Genomic DNA, 19480 nt, shown 5'->3' with positions numbered 1-19480 from the left:
TGTTTTGAGAGTCTAAAGATTTTTACATACTTACATACTTAATCTATCAATTCGAAGATGCTACGGAGAGTGTTTGGTATAAAAGCATGAGCAACTAGAATATTAGTATTTAGTCGTTCAACAGAACAATACTTGTTTGATTACCTAAACTTCCGCGATTTGCATTTAAAGATGAATAAAATGTTTTTGGGATTTCTCTTGCTATATGCAATCTTCTGCTTTTTGGGCACCTCAGAAGCAGCTGTGGCTTTTGGTGTTTTTAAGGATCCCGCCCATCCCGGCAAATGTGTCGTTGAATCGCTAATTTTAAGTCCGGGTCAAAGTGGTCGCCATCCGTCTATGTGTGCTCGTGTGAACTGTTTAGAGAACAGCGTAGCTCAAATACACACGTAAGTCTATACGGGATTCGTATAAATGATTTATATACTCTTACATGGGGCATATTAACTATGGTCAGAAGTATGTAAGGCATAAATTAAATTACATTTCTGCGTCTAACTGTCTTAACTTCTAAAGTAACTCAAACTTCTTTTCTAACCGCTCTACATATACATACATAGATAGGTTTTTTCCCGAAGTTTGTCATAAAAGTTAATAATAATTATCTTAATATACTCATTAACATTCGTCCAACATTTCAACAGGATCAGGCAATTATATATAATATCTTCCAAATACAATCGGTACCGAAAAAAAAAATTCATTTCACAAACTATTTTGTTACCTGTTACTATATAACTATAATAATATTTAAGCATGCAAAATTTGATTTGATGATTTGATCAAATAATCTTTTGTAGGAATTTCTTCAAAAATTATTAAAATATTGACACAAAGAGAAAGAGTCGTAATAATCCCGGTTCTAAATTTTATTTAAAAACTGGTTTTCACTTCATTTCAGTTGTGGCGCTGTGGGTCTTCCACCAGGCTCTACCTTTGGCGACTTCAAGAATCCTAATGCCGACTATCCAACTTGCTGTGATCGCCATATTATTAAGGCCAACTAAGAGACCCTTTTTGTTTGTAATAAATTGATGTGTGAAGATTAAAATCAATAAGATACATATAAGTACAAACAAGTATGTATGTATATCTGTATGAATATAAATGAATCCCGAGTAGTTTTCCTATGCCAATTGCTTTTATAGGTAAAAAAAAAAATGTTCATAATATTTGCTTTCTATCGAAATTGTTTGAACAGAATCAAACGAGGTAAATACTGAACTCAAAAGTCAACAACATTTGGAAGATGTTTCTACTTGAACTGAATTTGAAAGTGAGTTTGAAGTAAAAAATATTCAAAAATTCTGAGGTAAAGGCTCAAAAGTGTTATAAGCATTTAACTTATTAAATTTGACAGGTATGTAGTTTGTAGTGTGAAGGCCGATGTTATTAGTCTGAACTTAATACAAAAGAAAAAGAATTCAGAACAACTGTATAAAAAAGATTACATATGTACTTTAACAACAATAAAATATATGTATGTATGTCGTATAAATAAATGAACATTTCTTTCTGTTAAGATTATGTTAAGACCAATTAACAAATGACTTGGAATATTTCCATTTATTTAATTATTTATTTTTGTCAGGTTAATTCGAATTCGGGTTTTCACCTCTAATAGTGTTGCTACATCATATTTTCGAACACTGACAAGATTTGTCTATGGTGAATAAGATGAATTTACGTGCGTTGAGCAACACTAACAAAACCACAAACCCAAATAAACAAATTGTTTATTATTTAGTCAAAAATAAAAGAAATCCATTTTAAATTAAATACTAACCATGTCCGATGCATATGCCTGCGTTGCCAAAGGAAAATTGAAACTCAAATCCGACACAGATCTTAAAAAGAAGAAAAAGAAAAAAAACAAGAGCAAAGACAAGGAAATGGAACGGGAAGCAGCCAAATCATATGTTGAGGCAGCATCCACATCCGGCACATCCACAGTCGGCTTTGAACGTAAATTAACAAAAGCAGAGCTGGCCAGCAAAAAGCAACAGGAAAAGATGCGCAACAAGAGGATTATGGACAAAGCCCAGACCACACACAAGGAACGGGTGGAGAAATTCAATGAACATCTGGACAACCTGACCGAACACTTTGATATACCCAAAGTGTCGTGGACAAAGTGAAAGGAGTCACAAAGACAATTCATCTTAAGGATATCAGATACTTGCTTCAGTGCTCCGATGATGATTTACCATTATTTGACCATTTTAAGAGATTTATTATAATTAAATATAATAATTAGCTGATCTAAACAAAGCGAATCTGTTTTTGTATTGTATTGTTTGGATGTTTATTGTGTTTTAGTGTTAAGTAATTTCGACTATATAGGGATTATTATAAGTAATGGGAGATTAGGGAGAATCTGGATAGAGATAGAGCCAAATGGCACAACTTAAGATTACAAAATACATTCAATATACAAGTGTGTGTACAACAACTTAAAAGGATAGTCCAGTCCTGTTCGCATCACTATCAGTCGGTCCCTAGTCCCAGTTCCAATTATTACTGCGGAGCAGTTAGCTCAAACATGGCATACTTCCAAGTCCAACAACGTACAAGTTGTTCGAATTTTTCCCTTTCATGCTCATAGATATAACCCAATTCCGGCTCCATGCATACGTCTGTATAGGGATCCGTCAATAGACTCTGAACGGATAACAAAACCTTGGCCACATTCAAGGCCAATGACCAATTTTGCTGTTGGAATATATCAATGCCTACATCACCATGACGTGATACATTTGGATGCAGGATTTTCGTTAAAAATCGTACTGTGGGCGGTTGCATTGGATACCGTTCGGGAAAGAAGATAAATAAAAAAAATTTACCACCTTCATAGGGACTACCGGGTGGTCCCAGAATAGTGGCCTGCCAATAATTGTTCTGACGATCCAAGGGTATTGCTGATATCCCTTCGGATTCGTAGCTATTCAAGAGATTAGCCTCGCCTTTTAGGAAACTGTTGCGCATCATTAGAATACCCTCCGGCAGATCAACACCAGCACCACCCGGCTGTCCCCGACCACCCATCTCGATCAGGCAGGTGCGGCAGAAGCAAGATGACATTAGCGAGCCGTACAGCTTACACCAATCCGGATTGTCTGTGAGGCACTCAAACAGCGGCCAGCGCTGTTTTATATATGTTTTCCACATGGTTTGAGATGTGTTCTTGCCAATAATATCGTGCCAATGCTTGCATACTTCGCTGGCCACCCACAGGGACATGTCATCCAGATAGGCGAAAATTTTTAGCATTACCTCAACAGGTATAAGACCGGTGATGCTTTTAGATGTGCTTGCTCCACCACCAACACCACCACCGCCGTTTGGATACTCATGAGCGCGATGGCGTCCGTCGGCCAGTTCGTTCATAAAATGAGGCAGGGCCAATGGGGCCATAGGACGTGGTCGTTTGATGGGCAGTAGAAAGGGATTTTCTGCGGGCGCATCCACTTCCTCCGCATCTACGGGAATTGCTTGCGGCGGCGATGGCGGCTGCTGATTTTGTTCCAGTTGTTGTGGCGGCACCGGCTCCGGCTCAAGTTCCTCGATCACCTCAGGCGGTATCGCATCTTCTAAATCTTCCTCAAACCCCATTATATCAGCATCGTTTTCGGTTTCATCATCCTCCTGTTTATCCTTAAATGGCGGCTCATCATTCCCAGAATCCTCATCATCGGATAATTCTGTAAGCAGTTCCTCTGCTCTTTGTGCGTTGTATAAGAAGGCGTGACAAGCTCCACACAAGGGCTCGCCGAAGTTGGGTCCATAATAGCCATTACATACCCAGCATTGATTGCTATTCTGTAAATATATATAAATGTAATTTATTTTCTAAATGATAAGACACACGGAGACCACTTGGAAAAACATACCGAAAAACTGAATGTTGGCTCTGCTAGTTGCTGCAGCTGCTCCTCCTTGTCCTTGCCATTGTCCTCGATATTTTCCATGGTGTTGTCATTGTCGTCATCATCGCTGGCATTCACCAGATCATCTAACAGCTGCTCCTGATCCTTTTGCTGCTGCTGCGCTGGCACGCAGCTAGTCATTTTAATGTGAATTAGCCCAAGTGCGATATTACTTGGGCGTCCTCCCTTTCCTTGTTGCAATTGCGAGTTAAGGACAATCTGATATATTTTTTTTGTAAACTTTACTTATGTTTCACCGAATTTTGTGCCTCTCTGTTTTCGTGTTTGGATGTGTGGGTGTTTGTGTTTGTGTGTGTGTGTGTGTGTGTGTGTCGAAAGGAACACCAGTGTGACCGCATCGTCATAAGCGATATATATCTTTAGTATCGCTCACGTGCACATCTCTAACTGAAAGTCTGGTTTTTCATTCTGGAAAATTTTCTTCACAAGATTTGGCTTCGATGGCTCCGTTTAAGCGTATGCGACAGCCGAAGATTACCACACAGGCTCTACTGGACTTTGATCTTGGCGAGAGCTCTTCGGATAGTGATTTCCTGCCCGATATTGGATCCGACGACGATGGATCAAAAGATGAAAGCGATGGCGAGGAGGGCGACAGTAGCAGTGGGGGTAGCAGCAGCGATGGCGGCGATTCAGATTCGGATAAAGGAGGTTCAGACTCTGAGGATTCGACAAAACAGCTGCGGCAACTTCTAGCTGAGGAAAACAGAGCTGCAGGATCGGTTGGAGGAGGAGCAGGTGCAAGCGGAGAAACTGTTGTTAATGGTGTAGGAGCGGGACCGGGTGTGGGTGCCCTACCCCGACCCCTGCAATTGAATCAGCTGTCAAAGGCTCCCGCCAAGCGCATGTGCTGCGTTTGCCTTGGCGAGCGCAGCGACGATGTCAATGAGATTGTTGAATGTGATTCCTGCGGCGTTTCTGTCCACGAAGGATGTTACGGCGTTAGCGACAATGTGAGCATCTCCAGCACCAACTCCACTTGCTCCACAGAGCCCTGGTTCTGTGAAGCTTGTCGAGCTGGGGTAACAGAGCCAGACTGCGAGCTGTGCCCCAATCGCGGTGGAATCTACAAAGAGACTGATGTGGGCAAATGGGTACATTTGATTTGTGCACTCTACGTGCCAGGGGTTGCCTTTGGCGAGGTGGAACAACTATCTTCGGTCACACTCTTCGAGATGCAGTACAGTAAATGGGGAGCTAAGGTCTGCTCCCTGTGCGAGAATTCCCTTTTTGCCCGGACGGGAGTGTGCATTGGATGCGATGCCGGCATGTGTAAGACTTACTTCCATGTCACCTGCGCTCAAGAAGCTGGATTTCTTATCGAAGCCCATCATGAGGACGATGCAGCGGATCCATTTTATGCCCATTGCAAAGTTCATTCCGAAAAGGAGATGATCAAGAAGCGGAGGAGAAACTATCACACTCTCCGTTTGAATATGATGCAAAAAGCCAGGGATAAGGAGGAGGAATCGTTAATCGACCAGCCCAATCCTGCCCAGGCGCGTATTCAAAGAAAACTTCAGAAGATACAATCCAAATATTCGCAACATAAGCGAATGAAACCCTTGCCCTGGGTTCCCACCCAAAAGATGTCTCGCCTGCTGACCACATCGGCCTCGGCTTGTCGCCGTCTCTTAGCCAAGGCGGAGACCATGTCGGTGGACGTTCACTACTTGGAGCAGCGAGAGGCTCACATTAACGCATTGACTGATATTCGCAAAAAATGGCATATTGCTCCAGCCTTCAATGTGGAATTCACTGCTTACTATATGGATCGTCTGAAGCGCATGGAAGATTTCCGCCAGCAACAACAGAAATTGATAGTACACAATGCAACATTGTCCAAGGATCAGGATTTGCTAAGAGCTCAGTACGATTCAGCTTTGGAGGAGAGGAAAGCGGAGAAATCCCAACGAGATTCACTTTTCAGTAACATTAAGTTACTGCATGGAGAACTGAGCCAGATCTTGCCAAGTTTAAGCTTACCAACTAATCTAGAATTAATTGCACGACCACCAGTAAAAGAGGAGGAGCAAGTGGAAGTGTTCACTCCCACTCCTCCACCGCCGGCGCCTCCACAAAGGCCCATTTCAGTACCTACGGCTGCTGCCCTCAAAATGGGTGTAGGCTTCCCTTTGCTGGGTCATCTGGGGCCGCCAGGCACTCGACTCCTAAGCACCCATGCATCTGCTGCCACGAAGACTCCCACACCGCCCACCATTGCGCCGTCGGTGTCATGCGGCATCTGCAAACGTCAGAATGATCAACATTTATTGGTTAAATGTGATACTTGTAATCTGCATTATCATTTGGGTTGCCTGAATCCCCCCCTGACACGACCCCCCAAGAAATCCAAACAATATGGTTGGCAATGCTCGGAATGTTGTGATAAGTCCGATGGCTCTGATGCTCTCACTGAGATCATCTCATCTGGCCCTCGGAAGTCTCGTACACGCTTCAATAAGGAAGGGAATTTGGTATACATGGAACATTACTCTTTGGATGATGTGCCGCCATCCCCTATACACAAAGAGCCAACGGCGGGTAAACGGACATTAAACAAGTCCTTGCCAGTGGGCGTTGGGGAAAACTTAGAGGAATTTGTTAACAAATCACCTAAACGAGCCAAAATGCAATCACCTCGAAAGACGCCCATAAATGGTGAGTAGAAATCGATTGATAACTAAAAAACAATAATAAATCTTTTCTATCGCTTTGTAGTGGTACCAGCTGCCTCCCAATTGGTCACACCTACAGCCAGTTGTGAAGATTCAATAGATGATTCCATAGGCAAACAATCCCGCAAAGGCAAACGCAAGGATAAGCACAAAGACTTGGAGAAATCTCTAAACAAGGAGCATAAAAGAAAGCGCAAGAAGCGTGCTCACATGGACGCAGAGCAACAGCAACAGGATTCCACTACATCAAATCAAGGGGGCAGCACAATAAAAATAATATTTAAAGCATTGCGTTTGCCTGGTGAAGATGCTCCCGAATCTCAGTATTTCTATGTACCAGCAAATGCTGTACGCTCGGTGGATGAAGCCTCTCGGCCGACATCGGTGGAAACTGTTGAGGACAGTGGTGGACCAGTAGTAGTTGCAGCACCAGTAGTATCTGTACCGCCAGCAGCGACAATGACACCACCTCCTCAACCAATTGTTCAGGAAGAACCACTACCTGTCGAAGCAGTAGATCAAGATACTCCGGTTGCTACCATAACGACGCCTTCGCCGAAGCGCAAAGTTAGTCCCCGTAAAACAAGTCCACGCAAACCTCGTATAGGACGTCCTAAGACTGCGAATAGTAAACCTGCTGTTGAGATTAGTTGCTGCGTTTGCTCAGAAAGTGGAAAAACCAATCAGGTTGTGACCTGCGATGAGTGCCACAAGCATTATCATTTCGCTTGCCTGGAGCCGCCATTGAAGAAATCACCAAAAATACGAGGATATTCCTGGCACTGTGCCGATTGTGATCCCACTGATGCAGAAGAGCCCAAAAAATAGTTTCCAAATCAAATTTTATAATTGTAATTATTTACTCCATTTGAGTACAGTATTCATAATTATTTGTAGCTATGATTTAGTTTTCTAATTCCAAAAACAAATTTAATTTTATATAGATTCTCAAAACATTTATATTATAACTACATTATTTTAAGACTAAACGCTGTTTTGTGAGATTATCCAATTAGGCGAGAGCATTTTAAACTCTTTGCTTTTTAAATTTTACATTCAAATATAAATTAAAATCAAAATTTGCAAATTTGATCTGTTGTTTTTGAATTTCCGTTATATTTTCAAGTATCGATTGTCTATAAATAATCGAGCTAATCTTGCCACCACTAGCTGGCACTCTACTTTGTAACTTATGAGGCATTTGTGTTCCGATATATTTATGTGTTTTATGCATATTATGAATAAAAACCTAATTGAATGGAAACATATATATTAATAATGTAAACTACAATTTAATGCATTAATATTGTAGTTAAATACATTAATATAGTAGTTAATGCAAAATTTGCATATACATAAATAGTTATCACATTTGTCCAATGCAGCGCATTTTTGAGTCGTCACGGCTGCTATCAAATGGTTTTTGTTTTAATTCCATCAAATACTCATGGAATGAAATTTTTTTTTAGAATGGCCACGTAAAAAACAAACTGCCAGCAACATATGTGCGTAAATAAAAAAGAAAGAGTAAACATCTAACAGGCAACGCGGCAGTTCGTTGGTTAAGGTAAGTTCTGTGGACCGAATTGGAGTCAGGTTGCTGCAGCTGAGAGTTATAGAGAGACGGAAATGTTCTATTAACCCGTGACAATGGACGAGAAACTCAAATATTCACTCCTTCGTGGCGACCTGGTGGACACCCAAAGCATTTGGACAAGGTGAGCAACTCAATGGCCTCCAAAGTTGATCCCGGTCATGATGTGCGCTCTGTTTTCTCACTTGCAGGCATGAGAAACGTGTGTGGTTCATCACACTAATAACAGGCACATGCATGCTGTATTCCACCCGCACTACCATGCCGTTGCTAGTTCCTGCTGTGGCTGCCGCTCAGAAATGGAGCAAAACGGACTCGGGAACTGTGCTGAGTTCGTTCTTTTGGGGTTATACCTTGACACAGGTTGTGGGCGGCTATTTTAGTGATCGATTTGGTGGCCAGAGAGTTATACTGATAGCTGCTCTGGGCTGGTCGCTGATAACATTCCTGATGCCCACGATCATTTGGTCAACCAGTTCCATTAAATCATATGCCATTCCATGTATAGTGACAGTACGCATCTTGAATGGAGCCCTGCAAGGTGTACACTTTCCCAGCATGATAAGCCTAACTAGTCAGGTGAGTAATGATTGATATCAAGATATCAACTATGACATTTGTTTTTTTATGGCGTTTTAGAATCTCTGTCCAAATGAACGTAGCAGTTTCTTTGGCCTTCTGACCGCAGGATCCGCTCTGGGCACACTGTTGACCGGCATCATGGGCTCATTTATTTTAGATTACTTTGGCTGGTCATATGTCTTCCGTGTTATTGGTCTAATGGGCTTCGCCTGGGCCCTGGTGCTCCGCTACTATGCCATGGCCGGCGAACGTAATCGCATTATTAATATTGCAACGCCCTCGCGTCTATGTGCCAATAGAACGCCCACAGAAACGGCTGTTCCCTGGTTACGCTACTTCGGTCGCCTGTCCTTTTGGGCCTGTGTCCTTACTCATGCCTGTGAGATGAATTGCTTCTTTGTGTTACTGTCCTGGCTGCCCACATACTTTCACGATGGATTTCCCCATGCCAAGGGTTGGGTCGTCAACATGATACCCTGGTTAGCTCTGCCTCCATGTACATTGTTTGCCAAATACTTGACCACACAAATGTTAGCCCGGGATTGGTCCACCACAACGGTGAGGAAATTAATCCAGAGCTGTTGCTTTGCCGCACAAAATTTGGCATTATTTGTCATGTCCAGGACAACGGACTTCCACACTGCCCTTATTTGCATGACCATTATTATCGGAGGCACCGGATTCCATAATAATGCCGTTACAGTTAATCCACAGGACTTGGCACCTCTACATTCGGGAAGTGTGTTCGGTTTAATGAACACTGTGGGAGCTATTCCTGGCTTCCTCGGCGTTTATTTGGCCGGGCATATACTGGAATTGACACAAAGTTGGCCAATGGTATTTAGTGCAGCGGCCGGCATCAATCTGGTGGGTTGGATTATATTCATTGTATTTGGTTCAGCTGAGGCGATTGTTTAAATCGAAGTTCTTTTTTTAATTTATCTAATTCTGTGTGTATATAGTAAAATATATTAGTCTTAAGTAGAAAAAAGATAAAGAAAATCCTAATGATCAGAGCGTGATATATTATATATATGTACATATATAGATCTCGGATTATAAAAAAAAAAAACGGACAACTCCATAAAAGTGGAAAGCTTAGAGGATATATAAGGAGTTTGCATTAAGGTTGTGCTCTTCATGGCATAAGAATGAAGGACACTTGATTAAAGTTGACACAAAACATTTCGAAATAAGCGAGACCATTAATTTTGATAGATTATATCTATGCATATATATAGTTTAACATTTCATCGCAAACTCTGTAGATATATGAATAATAAAAACGAGATATATGTCAAAAGTAAAAGCTTCTAATTAGACAATACTTTTAGACATATATGGGCCATCCAGTTCATAGCCCATTTTACGATAATAGTTGCGTGTGCCTACTCCAGAAATGACGGCCAACTTTTGGCTGCAATGCTCCTCCCGTGCTATACGCTCAGCCTCCTCCATCAGAAGCATGCCAAAGCCCTGATGTTGAAATTTGGTGGGATCCCGAGAATTGACTGGCACAACTGAGCCGTAGACATGAAGTTCACGGACTATAGAGCAGGGGACAGCCTTTAATTCTGGCCTGAAAGTATCTGGCGAACATTTACGCAATCTCAGCAAACCTACTAAGATATCCTGTTCGGGATCTTCATAGGATAAAAATGTTTCCCAGCCGCCATTGGCCACATAATCGCGTCGTATCAACTCAATTTCATAGGGACGTACTTTGTTGTGGATCTCCTGGATGCCCACCTCGCGCGTACGAACATCCCTACAAGAAGTTCCCAGATCTTTCATGCGAGCCAGGGCCAATTCACGTAAATTTCCATGCTCCACACCAGAGCTAAAATAAAGAGTAATTAGTTTAAACAAATAAACCAAAAATATAAAGAACTATCTTCCAACTTACCTTACCAAGGGCATCGGAATGTCTCGTTGTACCCGATAGACCCTCGTCCATGGCGGTACTAGAGCCAAAATCTTTGCCACCAGGTCGACCAGCATTGATGGGGGATATGACTTATATCTACCTGTCCTCCATAGTTCATACAATCCTGTTCCACGGATCACCAATGTGGGATAAATTTTAAGGCCATCCGAACGGAAGGCAGGATTCTCAAAATATTCAATAAACTGGTCAATATCACGTTCAAAATCCACATTCGGAAGATCGGGCATCATGTGGGCGACTATTTTGTATCCAGCATCTTTGCCCAGTTGAAAACTTTCGCAGACAGCTCGGACGGTGTGTCCGCGATTTGTGTCCCTGGCCACATCCTCATAGACCGATTGCACTCCAATCTCTAGACGAGTACATCCATAATTCAACATGTCCGAAATGTGTCTCTTTAGGCAATAATCTGGTCGGGTCTCTATGGTAATGCCGATGCATTTGGTGCGAGATTTCTCAGAGTAGCGAACGGCTTCGGCCACATTGGCACTACTGTGACCAGATAGGGCATCATGAAGATTTCGTATGAAGTAATCGCGGTATTCCTCTGAAAGACACATGAATGTACCGCCCATTACAATGAATTCCACCTTGTCCACCGAATGACCCAATTGTTTTAGTTGCTCCACACGATGACGGGTCTGCAGAAATGGATCATATCGAGCGCGGATGGCACGCATTGAAGTGGGCTCATAACCGGTGTAGGATTGAGTAGAATATTCGAAATCACTGTCTGGTCCGCCGGGGCAATAGACGCAAATGTTTCCCGTCATATTGATGTGGGGGCAACGATGAGGCTTGCACATAACAGCTACCACTGCGATCTAGAAAAGAACCTCAATTAGAATCGACATAAACTGTATCTTCTCCCAACATACACCGCTAGCTGTCCTTATTGGTTTAGCTCTTAGTTTGGGCAACAAAATCTTCTTGGCATCCTGCGGTACAGCTGCTATTATATCAACAAGTCTGGGAGAACTGTCCAAGCCATATTTGGATGAAATGAGCGACTTCATACGATTCAGATTTACATCCTTCTTGGCTTCGTGGGCTTTGAGCAGCTCTTGAATGATTTCGCCAACAACAAGAATTCGGCGCTCCTCCCGGCTCAATCCCACAGCTGGCAGAAAAGAAATATACACATGTATTTTGATATAACAATATTTATATTATCCTAGAGCATACCCAACTTATTTTTTGGCTTCATTTTTGCTGCAAAAATTAAATAAACTAATGCACGTGTGGAATTGTTTTTGTTATTGCCAAATAAACTGCTATCGATTACTTCAAAGTTATCGACTTATTCGATAGTTTACAGTAGTTTACCATATGTTGCATAAACAAACTTCTTGAATTCTTGTTCGCCTTTTGTTTTCAATTAAAAAGTGACAAGATGTCATACACTATATTGCAAAAATTATCTCTACAATGTCTCAAAGTAGATCAGCCCCTATTAAGTAAGTATTGGCTTTGCACAAAACAAAATATTCATTGCTAAACATTGAAATTTCAATAGCCACCATACGTAATGCCAGCAAAAAAACCGGTGGCAGTACTCGCAACAAAAAGGGACATCCTCGTCCAAAACATCGTGGCTGGCGCGTATTGGACGGACACTATGTCTCGCATGGCACCATTTTGGCCACCCAGTTGACCACACGTTTTCATCCTGGTTTAAACGTAAGTCGACAATATTCCCCAAATTGATTACAACTCAAAAAATTGTATTTTCTAGGTGGGATTTGGACGCAATGGAACTCTATTTGCCATGGAGCACGGTCGTGTTATTATGAGCTGTGAACCCATTGATCCTAATTGGGATCACACATGGGTACAAAGAAATTACGCTGGGCGACAGGATCAAACAATCTACAAAAAGTTCTTCAATGTTATACCCGAAAAACAGCATCAGCGGTTTCGTCTAGTGGAGGAAATTTAAAACTGTTATTAATATAAAATAAAAACCTATAAAAGAAAAACAGAATTTCAATTTCTATTTTATCTAGATTTCTGTTATACATGGGCTTCAAAACCAGATATAGGGACTCCACAATGAAGGACTCTGTCGAGACCAGGAGTGAAGTTTTTGTAGACGGTACATTTTAATATCGGTTAAATGTCGATATGCTATCAGTGTTGCGAAAATGTAGATATTTAATCGATTACCGATTATAAATATAATGGCAACACTACTCAAGCGCAGCCAACTTCATTGACTTCCTTTCTTTCCAAAACTCTGAAGATGGTAGGTGGACGTCAATAAAGCAGTTGAGCATTTAATGCTTGCTAGAGCTTAATTAAAATGAAAACTTAGAGATTTATTATGTTTGCCTGTCTACATTTCTACACACTGAAGTTGAAGATGTGCAGAGCAATGTAAAAGTGAGATTCGGCGTGTGTAAACTGACCAACATAACCTCATTTACACGTGGAATTGCAGACACTAAAGTAAAGTGAAAAAAACATGGTTTACTAATTTAAAATGTGATTTCATTTTTTCCAGTCGAATATCAAGAGGAAGAAGACCAGGAAGCTGCGTGGTCATGTCAGCCATGGTCATGGTCGTATCGGCAAGCACCGCAAGCATCCTGGAGGTCGCGGTAACGCTGGTGGTATGCACCATCACCGCATCAACTTCGACAAATACCATCCCGGTTACTTCGGTAAAGTTGGTATGAGGAACTTCCATTTGCGCCGCCAGCACAAATTCAGACCAGAAATCAATCTGGACAAATTGTGGTCTCTGGTTGGACCCGAGAAATTCGCCGAACTGGAGAAGGAGAAGAGCACCAAGGCACCAGTCATCGATCTGGTTCAATTTGTAAGTGAATCTCTTATATGAATTCTATGCTGAATGTGCTGCTGCGTTGACAATCTTTAAAATGAAGATTCACCTAAGGCGATGGGCGGACTGAATGCGAATGTGCAATCGCTCAAATCCTGTTGAGAAATGCCTTTCAGATCAAAGATTCGTAATGTGCAACACATTTTATCAGCTAAAGAAGAAAAAGTCTATTACAGGCACAATTTTCTAATCGTGTATCTTTATTATCTTTTCCTCCACAGGGTTACTACAAGCTGCTGGGACGCGGTCACTTGCCCGCTCGCCCCGTCATTGTGAAGGCCAAATACTTCTCCAAGAAAGCTGAAGACAAAATCAAGAAGGCCGGTGGTGTCTGCTTGTTGAGGGCTTAAGTTTTAAGGTGTGATTTTTACATTAATTATTTACCTAAGAATATTAATAAATCTCCGTAAAATATCAATTTTCGTTGTACTCTCATAAAATTTAAGTTCGAATTAACATAGCAAATTCTTTAATTGGTTGTTTTTTCTTATTTTATTGCAGATTCTTCTACAAAATAAAAGCAAATGGAATACATTCGACCATCAAAAATGTATTTGTTTTTTAATAAATTTAAAAGGAAAAACAACGATTATATTGTTTTTGTTTATAAAATATTTCTAGTTGGAATCTGGAAAGGGAAGAAACGGCCTGGACAGGAAAACAACTAGGGTTTTTTTTTATCATTTTATTTTAAGAATAGATATTAAAGCTAAACTAGAATACTTCCAACTGTTCTATGGGCAGCCACTTGGAGCTTTCCAATGCGTCATAAAGGCGCCGATCTGAATCAATAGTTTCACGATTAAGTTTATCCACATCGAGAACAAATTTGTGATCCTCTAGGCCATAGTCATCGTCGGCGCCACCATTACCAGTTGCCAGTCCACCTTCACCCTGCAACATTTGTTGTTGTTGCTGCTGCTGTTGTTCATATTGGGCACTACGCTGTGCGCTCCAAGCCTCGGCATGTTGAGCCAATGTTTGAGGATTCGAATGGGATTGTGACATGGCCTGTTGATAATACGCGGCGGCATCTGTAATTGATGGACCGCCAGCGCCTTGTTGATCATAGTAGCCTTGCCAGGCATTATAGCCCTGCCAATAGGTGCTAGTCGGATCATAATATTGCGAGTAATCAGTTCCCGCCGCTGCAGTTGTTCCTGTTGTTGAAGTGGGCCCTGCGCCTCCATATCCATAGTTACTATTGGCGCCACCCATGCCCAGGGCAGCTGCCAGTTCGGCCTTTGGCTTGGGAACAGCATTGCAAATCTTAATGGGCCTAGTGCCCAGTCCAATGTAGCCATTCATATCGTAGAGAGCTGACTTCTGCTCATCCTCGATGCCAAATCGTACAAACCCATAGCCTTTTGAGAACCCCAAGCTATCCAGAATAACTTTCGCTGTCTTGATGGAGGTGAATTTACTTGAGAAAACCTTATACAGTTGGTAATCATCTACATCGGAGCTGAGATCACCGACCCAAACGCTGAATTCCCGCTCATTGCCGGGCAATTTGTATGAATTGCTAGCTGAATTCAAGCGGAAACGTACAATGGGATTGGTTCCGGGTATGGGTTTGCCATTTAACTTATGCATAGCATCCAAGGCATGATCATCGGATATGAAATTGACGAAACAATATCCCGCTGGTTCTCCAGTGTATTTGTTGCGCATCAATCGAACTGTAGTGGGATCTTCGCCCATCTTCCGGAAAGCCGCAATGATGAAGTTTTCCGTCATGTAGGACTCCAGCTATAAGGCATGATATGTGAAATTAGCAACCCCAAATTATTTCGCAATTGTTACTCACGCTTCCCATCCATAGTTGGCAATGTACCGATGACATATTTTATTTGTATCTATTTTACAATTTCAAAATAAATGCTTTCGATGCGTATGTTTTCTTTTTCAATTAGTGATGTGACTTCTATTTGACAGTTACAGAGTGCTGCCAACTCCTAAAAACTAGTGATGTGAGACATTAGAATTTAATTTTATTTCAATACAAGTATAACCGGAAACATTTATGCCCAAATTATTAATTTGTATGCCCACCAAATTTAATTAGTTAATTTTCTTGACTAAGTTTGGCATGATCTTTTTGGCTTCAAGCAAGGCCCCACAGTTTTTAATTTTTCTAGCATTTTGAATGAAACTCTCTGAACATGCTCCAGAAAGTTCCCACAAAAATTTTAGCATGCAAACTTCACTAAGCCATGTTTTTGAAGTCCAATGGGTGAAAACTACTATTAAAGACGGCGTATTTTTTTTTTTTGGCCCATTTTATAGGACTCCGCCTTTTGGTTGGTCCATAATAATGTCATTTTCTATAAAACTGTGCTAAAATTTTTTAATCAATCTTAATTAGGCAGTGCCTTTAGAGAAATTGTCAATATATGGAGTGCTCCAAAACACCTAAATTGAATTGAAACAAAGGTTTCATCTCGCTTTAATAATTGAAAGCTTTATATGATTTAAAAAAATAAATATATAGTTGAAATATATAAAATTACAAACTGAAAAAAGTAAACAGTGTGTTAACAGAGGTTCATCGCTAACTCAAATTTAACAGTGTCGCTGACTTGAAGAAAATGCGTTTGAAATGTATACAGGTGGCGCCACAGTGCCCTAAAAAGTGCTAAGGCCTAAGCCGGAAGTGCTAAGGCCTAAGTCATTTGGGCTGAGCGGCCACACTTAAAAACTTGTCAAGACGCTTTTAACTGGGTTCATAATAAACGTTTCTATATTTAAATATTTGTCTGCCTTATACTTATATATTTTATTGTATATGAGTGTATTCTTGTATATTTTATTGGCAAATGGCTGCAGTATACGTACAAACTAGCAAACGAGTAAATTAAAATAATGCCAATATTTGAGAGGGATATGAACAAGAATTATTCAAAATCCTGTGAAACGTGATGAGACTTCCAATAAAAAAAAACAGCAATACCACACCCGACAACCAACAACACACAAGTTGTTTAAAATGATTTTAATAATAAGTTTACTTTTTTCTAATTACACAACACAGATACTTAGAAATAAATGAAATAAAATAATTAAATAAATTGCTACTTACTGAATTTTTTGTTTTAACCGGATTGGCAATAAAAATGGTTCAATAGTTTTTAAAAGGTAAAGTTTAGTATAATGTTTATTTATTTTAATTTGTATTACAGCGTTTAGATAAGTTAAAATAAAAAAGGTAAAGTAAAAAAGGTAAAGTTTAGTATAATATTTATTTATTTTAATTTGTATTACAACGTTTAGATAAGTACATCTTAAAATATTTTAACATTTGCATTGGTAAGTTTTTTAAGTTTGTTTTTTAGCTTTTAGTTAGTTAAAATTTTCGTCTCTGGGAGTATTTATTTCACTTGTGAGTCATGAAATTTGATTTGGATCTATAAAGTTAATGTCACTAACGATATTAAGTTAACATTTAATTCACTATACAACGTGATGTCAATTGTAAATGATGGAAACGTTTACCTAGTAGTTTTTATTTTTTTCAGCTAAATCGGCAATTAAGATTTATGTACTTTTAGTGACGTTTTTGCAAAACATTTCGTATTTTTGTATATAACTATTTGCTCAGTTATACATACGTCCGTCCATATGTATGCTCCCCGTTGAAAAGGCCCTGCGTTGCCGGCTGTGTAAATATTTTGAAATGTTTTTAATTTTTTTTAACAACTTCGTTGCATGCCAATGTCAATGCCAAATGGTTTATTATTATTATATTTCAACACTCGAAAGTTCAACACCTTATGTATTGTGGTCTAGTGCCACTGGGCAGGAGAGGTGGGGGTTGGGGGGTGGGAAGTGACTTATAAATCAGCAAGCAAACACTTATCGATTGACAGTAATAGTAATCCAAATCCAAATCTAAAACCGTTTATGACGATTACCCTCGAAGGTTGCCTATTATCAGTGTTTGAACATTTTTTTTTGGTTCATTGCTCAAAAATTGGACGAAAAAAAAGAAAAAAATAAAATAAACTATGAATGAAACGTGTGACGCATTTAGTCAAATTTTGGCCTAAACATTTGGCATATGTAAATTAAGTTAATATACTTGAATGTGAAATAAAACTGGTTTTGTTTTTTTTTTATTTTTTATTAATGAAGAATTTGAAGCATATGCTGGACAATTTTAAACATTTCATCATGCTGGGCACCTTTACTAATTTTATTCTTGTTCTTCTTGTTTAATTATTTTTCCAGTTTCCCACGCCGATCTTTCTATCTTGCTCTGGTTTCTTTCACATTTGATCTCTCCCTCTCTCTCTCTTTCTCTGTGTGTTTTGTTGCTTATCTTATCAGTAGAATGCTCTTTCAGTAAGACGCAAGAGGCAGAAGCATATTACTTCTAACAAGAGACACGTCTATTTGACTACAAACATATGTACATATATATAATCCCCTCTGATTTAGTGCCCTATCTTGTTCCTCATATACTAAAGAATATGTTGAGTAGTACCTACTTCTTCTAGGTTGAAACGAAACAAATGTTAATGTCAAGCGAACAAAATGATTGTTCGCAAAAGATCTTTTTATGAATTATACAATTTTGTTAATTTAATATAAATAATTCTTTATTATGTGTTGGCAAATATATTTTGACCAATATCAATCCTATTTAAAGTGGGATAAAGAGATATTGATCCAGAATAATATATCTCTTAAGAAGGCCTTTCGAATAACTTTCCATCTTTTTTGCCAAATGATTGTGGGTAAAAAGATATTTGCTTTAAAGCTGTGCTTAAAATAAAAGTCAATTGCTAAAGATTTTTTTAAAATTTTGTTGCCAATTTACCCAAAAATTTACATACATAAAAGAGAGAGGAGTATTTGGTGATTCTAACACATTTAAAGTTAAAATTCGAATATTTATTGGCTGATCCTAAAATTCATATATAGGAATAATATTTGATTAAGATTATATAACTATTTATACAATTTTGTAATAATTATTATTTAAAAGTATATAAAAAAAATGCACCTACGCACATTTAAGTGCTTAGAATTTTTCTGTCTAAGGGTATAGACAGATTCGACTTTAGTTGTTTTATATTTTGTCGGCACCACAAAGAGACACGAGCATAATCACAGTTTTTTTCTGGGGTCATAAGGTCAAGGTGTGAGATTTTTCTATTTAATTTATTTAGCCAGTTTTTGGTTTTTTGAATTTATGCATCTTTAAAGTGGGTCAGACAACTTTGAGGTAGAAGAGAGTGTTCTCTAAAAACAAATAATTAGATATATTAATAAATAAAATTTAGAAGTAAAAGTAAAACTTGTGAATTGATTTAGAGAAATAAAAAAAAAGGTCAGAAAAATGATCTAAGAATAATTGTTAAGTTGTTTCCGACATATTCAAAAACTTTTTTATCTCTTTTATTGGGGAATTCGTTGATACCGATACATTTCATTTGGAAGATTTTTGTGACACCTTCGATAGAAACTGTTCAAATTTAATTAATTTCCCTTCAGAAAGAATAATTGTGTCCTACAAACTTATAATAAACTAAGAAATTTCGTAGCACAACAAAAAAAGAAGTGTCTGAAGTCATCACAGGACACTGGCCAATTGAAGGTCACGAAGAGAGGGTACAACTTTGCTTGGTGAGTGGCCCATGCTTAATAAGGTCAATGAAAGGATTCTAGAGGCATTTCTACTCCAAATAGTGGACTGGATGCTCAGAGAATCCAGCACGTTGTCTCTCGCAAGGAAAGGTAAAAATTACATAGCGATTGTGGTACCTACTTTCACATATCCTCCTGCTATTTGGGGCTCTGCAGCTACGAAAAAGTCCAAAGAACAAAACGCTTCGTTGCATTAAAGGAGCAGAATGGTACGTCCCAAATTCGGGTCTCCAC

At 39.5% G+C, this 19480-nt stretch overlaps 9 protein-coding genes across 9 annotated transcripts; 6 read left to right on the top strand and 3 right to left on the bottom strand.

Moving 5' to 3' along the window:
* The first annotated feature begins 127 nt into the window (after positions 1-127).
* LOC26529606 lies at positions 128-1121 on the top strand. Its single transcript, XM_015178096.3, has 2 exons — positions 128-389; positions 902-1121. The coding sequence occupies exons 1-2, from the start codon at positions 172-174 to the stop codon at positions 1005-1007; spliced, it is 324 nt and encodes a 107-aa protein (XP_015033582.1). The 5' UTR covers positions 128-171; the 3' UTR covers positions 1008-1121.
* A 599-nt stretch (positions 1122-1720) lies between these two features.
* On the top strand, positions 1721-2293 carry LOC6644371 (protein FAM32A). Its single transcript, XM_002066782.4, has one exon. It carries the CDS (start codon positions 1788-1790, stop codon positions 2136-2138), a length of 351 nt encoding a protein of 116 aa, XP_002066818.1. The 5' UTR covers positions 1721-1787; the 3' UTR covers positions 2139-2293.
* LOC6644370 lies at positions 2277-4252 on the bottom strand. Its single transcript, XM_002066781.4, has 2 exons — positions 3891-4252; positions 2277-3819 (listed from the first exon to the last, which is right to left on the bottom strand). Exons 1-2 carry the CDS (start codon positions 4065-4067, stop codon positions 2518-2520), a joined length of 1479 nt encoding a protein of 492 aa, XP_002066817.1. The 5' UTR covers positions 4068-4252; the 3' UTR covers positions 2277-2517.
* A 60-nt stretch (positions 4253-4312) lies between these two features.
* On the top strand, positions 4313-7614 carry LOC6644369 (PHD finger protein 14). Its single transcript, XM_023176568.2, has 2 exons — positions 4313-6608; positions 6669-7614. Exons 1-2 carry the CDS (start codon positions 4388-4390, stop codon positions 7451-7453), a joined length of 3006 nt encoding a protein of 1001 aa, XP_023032336.1. The 5' UTR covers positions 4313-4387; the 3' UTR covers positions 7454-7614.
* A 436-nt stretch (positions 7615-8050) lies between these two features.
* Positions 8051-10110, top strand: LOC6644368 (solute carrier family 17 member 9). Its single transcript, XM_002066779.4, has 3 exons — positions 8051-8343; positions 8411-8798; positions 8859-10110. Exons 1-3 carry the CDS (start codon positions 8276-8278, stop codon positions 9717-9719), a joined length of 1317 nt encoding a protein of 438 aa, XP_002066815.1. The 5' UTR covers positions 8051-8275; the 3' UTR covers positions 9720-10110.
* LOC6644203 (elongator complex protein 3) lies at positions 9804-12013 on the bottom strand. Its single transcript, XM_002066778.4, has 4 exons — positions 11935-12013; positions 11628-11869; positions 10708-11573; positions 9804-10641 (listed from the first exon to the last, which is right to left on the bottom strand). The coding sequence occupies exons 1-4, from the start codon at positions 11954-11956 to the stop codon at positions 10119-10121; spliced, it is 1653 nt and encodes a 550-aa protein (XP_002066814.1). The 5' UTR covers positions 11957-12013; the 3' UTR covers positions 9804-10118.
* A 47-nt stretch (positions 12014-12060) lies between these two features.
* Positions 12061-12728, top strand: LOC6644202 (50S ribosomal protein L27). Its single transcript, XM_002066777.3, has 3 exons — positions 12061-12206; positions 12266-12429; positions 12485-12728. The coding sequence occupies exons 1-3, from the start codon at positions 12143-12145 to the stop codon at positions 12686-12688; spliced, it is 432 nt and encodes a 143-aa protein (XP_002066813.1). The 5' UTR covers positions 12061-12142; the 3' UTR covers positions 12689-12728.
* Positions 12729-12928: 200 nt separating this feature from the next.
* Positions 12929-14180, top strand: LOC6644200 (60S ribosomal protein L27a). The gene is made up of 4 exons (XM_002066776.4): positions 12929-12994; positions 13253-13570; positions 13816-13952; positions 14096-14180. The coding sequence occupies exons 1-3, from the start codon at positions 12992-12994 to the stop codon at positions 13942-13944; spliced, it is 450 nt and encodes a 149-aa protein (XP_002066812.1). The 5' UTR covers positions 12929-12991; the 3' UTR covers positions 13945-13952; positions 14096-14180.
* An 83-nt stretch (positions 14181-14263) lies between these two features.
* Positions 14264-15492, bottom strand: LOC6644199 (tRNA selenocysteine 1-associated protein 1). Its single transcript, XM_002066775.4, has 2 exons — positions 15405-15492; positions 14264-15346 (listed from the first exon to the last, which is right to left on the bottom strand). The coding sequence occupies exons 1-2, from the start codon at positions 15438-15440 to the stop codon at positions 14309-14311; spliced, it is 1074 nt and encodes a 357-aa protein (XP_002066811.3). The 5' UTR covers positions 15441-15492; the 3' UTR covers positions 14264-14308.
* Positions 15493-19480: the final 3988 nt, after the last annotated feature.

This window comes from Drosophila willistoni, assembly GCF_018902025.1.
Source record: "Drosophila willistoni isolate 14030-0811.24 chromosome 2R unlocalized genomic scaffold, UCI_dwil_1.1 Seg167, whole genome shotgun sequence".
Classification (NCBI taxonomy): Eukaryota; Metazoa; Arthropoda; class Insecta; order Diptera; family Drosophilidae; genus Drosophila; species Drosophila willistoni.
This window is presented reverse-complemented; position numbering and strand designations above follow the sequence as displayed.

What these genes read in the sequence shown, in the direction of transcription:
- LOC26529606 (XM_015178096.3), top strand. Translation starts at nt 172, where the DNA reads ATGAATAAAATGTTTTTGGGATTTCTCTTGCTATATGCAATCTTCTGC. An exon ending in AGCGTAGCTCAAATACACAC is followed by an intron (nt 390 to 901) that starts GTAAGTCTATAC and finishes ACTTCATTTCAG; the next exon opens with TTGTGGCGCTGTGGGTCTTC.
- LOC6644371 (XM_002066782.4), top strand. Translation starts at nt 1,788, where the DNA reads ATGTCCGATGCATATGCCTGCGTTGCCAAAGGAAAATTGAAACTCAAA.
- LOC6644370 (XM_002066781.4), bottom strand. Translation starts at nt 4,067, where the DNA reads ATGACTAGCTGCGTGCCAGCGCAGCAGCAGCAAAAGGATCAGGAGCAG. An exon ending in AGCCAACATTCAGTTTTTCG is followed by an intron (nt 3,820 to 3,890) that starts GTATGTTTTTCC and finishes ATATATTTACAG; the next exon opens with AATAGCAATCAATGCTGGGT.
- LOC6644369 (XM_023176568.2), top strand. Translation starts at nt 4,388, where the DNA reads ATGGCTCCGTTTAAGCGTATGCGACAGCCGAAGATTACCACACAGGCT. An exon ending in TCGAAAGACGCCCATAAATG is followed by an intron (nt 6,609 to 6,668) that starts GTGAGTAGAAAT and finishes ATCGCTTTGTAG; the next exon opens with TGGTACCAGCTGCCTCCCAA.
- LOC6644368 (XM_002066779.4), top strand. Translation starts at nt 8,276, where the DNA reads ATGGACGAGAAACTCAAATATTCACTCCTTCGTGGCGACCTGGTGGAC. An exon ending in ACCCAAAGCATTTGGACAAG is followed by an intron (nt 8,344 to 8,410) that starts GTGAGCAACTCA and finishes TCTCACTTGCAG; the next exon opens with GCATGAGAAACGTGTGTGGT. An exon ending in TGATAAGCCTAACTAGTCAG is followed by an intron (nt 8,799 to 8,858) that starts GTGAGTAATGAT and finishes ATGGCGTTTTAG; the next exon opens with AATCTCTGTCCAAATGAACG.
- LOC6644203 (XM_002066778.4), bottom strand. Translation starts at nt 11,956, where the DNA reads ATGAAGCCAAAAAATAAGTTGG. An exon ending in GAAGCCAAAAAATAAGTTGG is followed by an intron (nt 11,870 to 11,934) that starts GTATGCTCTAGG and finishes CTTTTCTGCCAG; the next exon opens with CTGTGGGATTGAGCCGGGAG. An exon ending in CAATAAGGACAGCTAGCGGT is followed by an intron (nt 11,574 to 11,627) that starts GTATGTTGGGAG and finishes GTTCTTTTCTAG; the next exon opens with ATCGCAGTGGTAGCTGTTAT.
- LOC6644202 (XM_002066777.3), top strand. Translation starts at nt 12,143, where the DNA reads ATGTCATACACTATATTGCAAAAATTATCTCTACAATGTCTCAAAGTA. An exon ending in AGTAGATCAGCCCCTATTAA is followed by an intron (nt 12,207 to 12,265) that starts GTAAGTATTGGC and finishes AAATTTCAATAG; the next exon opens with CCACCATACGTAATGCCAGC. An exon ending in GTTTTCATCCTGGTTTAAAC is followed by an intron (nt 12,430 to 12,484) that starts GTAAGTCGACAA and finishes TGTATTTTCTAG; the next exon opens with GTGGGATTTGGACGCAATGG.
- LOC6644200 (XM_002066776.4), top strand. An exon ending in TCATCGATCTGGTTCAATTT is followed by an intron (nt 13,571 to 13,815) that starts GTAAGTGAATCT and finishes TTTCCTCCACAG; the next exon opens with GGTTACTACAAGCTGCTGGG.
- LOC6644199 (XM_002066775.4), bottom strand. Translation starts at nt 15,440, where the DNA reads ATGTCATCGGTACATTGCCAACTATGGATGGGAAGC. An exon ending in GCCAACTATGGATGGGAAGC is followed by an intron (nt 15,347 to 15,404) that starts GTGAGTAACAAT and finishes CATGCCTTATAG; the next exon opens with CTGGAGTCCTACATGACGGA.